This window comes from Notolepis coatsorum (genome assembly GCF_963971535.1).
Source record: "Notolepis coatsorum genome assembly, chromosome: 12".
NCBI classification, from domain to species: Eukaryota; Metazoa; Chordata; class Actinopteri; order Aulopiformes; family Paralepididae; genus Notolepis; species Notolepis coatsorum.
Genome location: NC_140176.1, coordinates 21,060,324 through 21,063,534, shown reverse-complemented (window position 1 = coordinate 21,063,534; position 3,211 = coordinate 21,060,324). Strand labels below are relative to the sequence as shown.

At 47.6% G+C, this 3,211-nt stretch overlaps 1 protein-coding gene across 1 annotated transcript; it reads right to left on the bottom strand.

Annotated features, from left to right (window-relative positions):
* Positions 1-1,500: 1,500 nt before the first annotated feature.
* Positions 1,501-2,454, bottom strand: LOC311238237 (ADP/ATP translocase 2-like; the record flags this gene model as incomplete). Its single annotated transcript, XM_084326260.1, has 1 exon — positions 1,501-2,454. The coding sequence occupies one exon, from the start codon at positions 2,452-2,454 to the stop codon at positions 1,558-1,560; it is 897 nt and encodes a 298-aa protein (XP_084182386.1). The 3' UTR covers positions 1,501-1,557.
* Positions 2,455-3,211: the final 757 nt, after the last annotated feature.

Below are 3,211 nucleotides of genomic sequence, written 5' to 3'. Positions count from 1 at the left end.
AGACAGAAAGGAACTCTGCACAATTCTCTGCACAATTTAGACTTGCTAGCCTGCTAGCCACAAGTGCTGCGCTAGCTATTGAGGCCAGGTTAGCTTCAGGAGCTAGGCTAACCGTGACGGTAATGCTAGCTGGGAGGACCTGGCTAACTGCAGGAGCTAGGCTAACTGTAGGGGCTGGGTTAGCTGTGGATGCCTGGCTAGCTGCAGGACCACGAATATGAAACAGATCAGAGGCTGGGGGGCAATTATGCCCCTCCATGAGGATTGCAACCTGGTCGGCCAGCCCCCCCATCTCTGCCTCCTGATCCGGATTCTGGTCCACTATGGACTGGATGGTTTTAAACAAAAAGACAAATTTAGCTGGGGTGTAGCTAGCCATATCGCCCTCCATCAACTTAAGGAGTAAACTCATAGTGCCCTTTAATTTGTCCGCTGGGTTCAGCAATGGTGGAGTCATTCTGTTACAACGGGGTAGGGGTAAGGAGGTGAGGGTGAAGGTAGAACCCAAAGCAGCAGGACGAGAGCGAGCTGAGATATAAGGCAGGAGACGACAGTCACGATTTAAAGAACTTTACTGAGCAATGTGACAAGGGTACATACAAAACAAAACCTAACCAGAAAATGGACTGAACAACCGAAATAAAAGAGCAATAAAACAGAACAATAATATACTTACTTTAGACAGAACACAACTACAGGGCAAGGACGACGTTTGACAAGACCATCACAGGAACAGGTATAACGGAGAAATGACTCCACAACCAGGTGAGGACAACCCACACTTAAATAACAAGACTAATTACCAATTGACTAAAACAATACATCAACCACAAGGACACAAGAGCATAAACCAAAACACAACCAGACAGGGGACCCACATCAAACAAGGAGAGGGAAAGTTGACAACAGCACACATCATGACACCACATTAATCATACTATTAATTATATTCAATACATTAGTCAACATGGTTACTGTGCCGGCCTGCACCATCTGCGGATGACCACTAGAGGGTGGTATGAGACCATTGTCCACTCCCTGTCTGTGGTGTTGGCTCTCCCAGACTTGAGCTGGTCTGGGAGTGTAACAACTTTAGATAGACCTATCACTAAGGTCTGTCTTCTCCAAGAAGCTGCATGAGGCGGTGGTAAAGACCGTCCTCCTACGGTGTGCCATGTACTAGTGACCTCTGGCACCAGGTATTGGTTATCCAGCAGCAGAGACACTTTTTTCTTTTTTGTTGGTCCCCTGGGGATAGGATGACTCCCCAGGGAGAGATTTATTCAAGGTGGGATCAAAACAAACCTACCAAATGACAGGAGCAGGTACCGGAACTTGTTTTTTTTTTTTAACAGGAATGACATTGGGGTAGAGTGTGGAACGTTTAAAATGATAAAAGATGAACAACGTACAGCAATTGCCCACAACTAGCAGTGAAACACTAGTCTTATTCCCATAAATAAAGCAGAATGTAGTCCATAAGAACTGGAAAGTTATGTTACATTTAGCCAAATCAGTTGACAATTGGTGTTAAAAAACAAACACGAAGACAGGAATTTACATGACTTTCTTCAGCTCGTCATAGAGGACCAGCACGAAGGCTCCGCCCATGCCTCTGAGCACGTTGGACAGGGCTCCCTTGAAGAAGGCCTTGCCACCCTCGTCACGGGCGATCTTCCGCCAGCAATCCATGGTCCCAGTGTACATGATGTCGGCTCCTTTGCGTCCAGACTGCATCATCATGCGTCGACGGACGGTGTCGAAGGGGTAGGAGGTCAGACCGGCCACAGCGGTGACAGACTGAGCGATCATCCAGCTCACCAATATGCTAGCGTTCTTGGAGTCTGGCAGCATACCCTTTGCTGTGTCATAGATGCCGAAGTAGGCGGCCCTGTAGATGATGATGCCCTGCACGGACACGTTGAAGCCCTGGTACAGGCCGCGCAGACCGTCCGACTTGTAGATCTTCTTCAGGCAGTCTCCCAGACCATTGAACTCTCTGCCGGCTCCGGGCTTGCCCACGTCCACGGCCAGGCGGGTACGTGCGAAGTCCAGGGGGTAGACGAAGCACAGGGAGGTGGCCCCGGCGGCACCACCGGAGGCCAGGTTGCCGGCGAAGTACCTCCAGAACTGGGTGCGCTTGTCGACGCCATCAAGGAAGACCTTCTTGTACTTGTCCTTGAAGGCGAAGTTGAGGGCCTGGGTGGGGAAGTATCTGATCACGTTGGCCAGGTTACCCCTCCAGAAGGACATGAAACCCTCCTCCTTGGGGATGCGGACCAGGCAGTCTATGATACCCTTGTACTGTTGATCGACTGCGATCTGCTTGCTGGCATGTTGGACCTGGAGGAGCAGCTTCACTCTCTCGATGGGCGCGGCGGCGGTCTTGGAGATGGCAGCGGAGATGCCACCGGCCAAGAAGTCCTTGGCGAAGGAAATTGCTGTCTCATTCATTGTGGTGTTGTAGTATGCTCGCTAGTTTGTCAGATTTAAGTACAGTACAATAGATACACCCCACACTGCCCTCTACAGCGGACGGCCTAAAACGAAATGCAGGCTTCAATGTATGTTGTTTAGTCTATCTGTTCAGTACTGCTCAGCACTGTTTCACGATGCACAATGAGATGAGAGAATTGTTGAATATATATACACAAATGTTCTAGAATGTTTAATTATGACATCATACTGTGACATCACAAATGTTCTAGTCTAGAATGTTCTATTATGAGAAATAAGACAGTTCAATGACTTTATCTAAATCCAACGTTCACACGCACAATATACGCGTACCTAGTATTTGACTTGATTCAACAACAAAGCAGTCGGGGCAATGGCAAGCCGAAAACGGTCAAAAGTGTGGTTATTTGAAGTTTGGATTTTTTTCCCCACAACTGAGGTAGGTAGATTACATTTTTAGAGACTAAAGTACAGAAAAAAGGTATCGTTGGGTACCGGTATCGATTCACAGGTTCGAATGTGAACGGTACCCATCCAGACATCATACTGTGACATCACAAATGTTGTAGTATGTTCTATTATGACATCATACTGTGACACCACAAATGTTCTAGAATGTTCTGCCATTCATTCCTTATGGACCAACATTTTTCATTTAAAGTCGATTTGTAGCCAAACGGTGCAGTAAAAAGTAATAGCAACTCGAGTTGGACCAAGTCGGTCGTTTTGATACCTTACGTGTATGTGGTGCGAA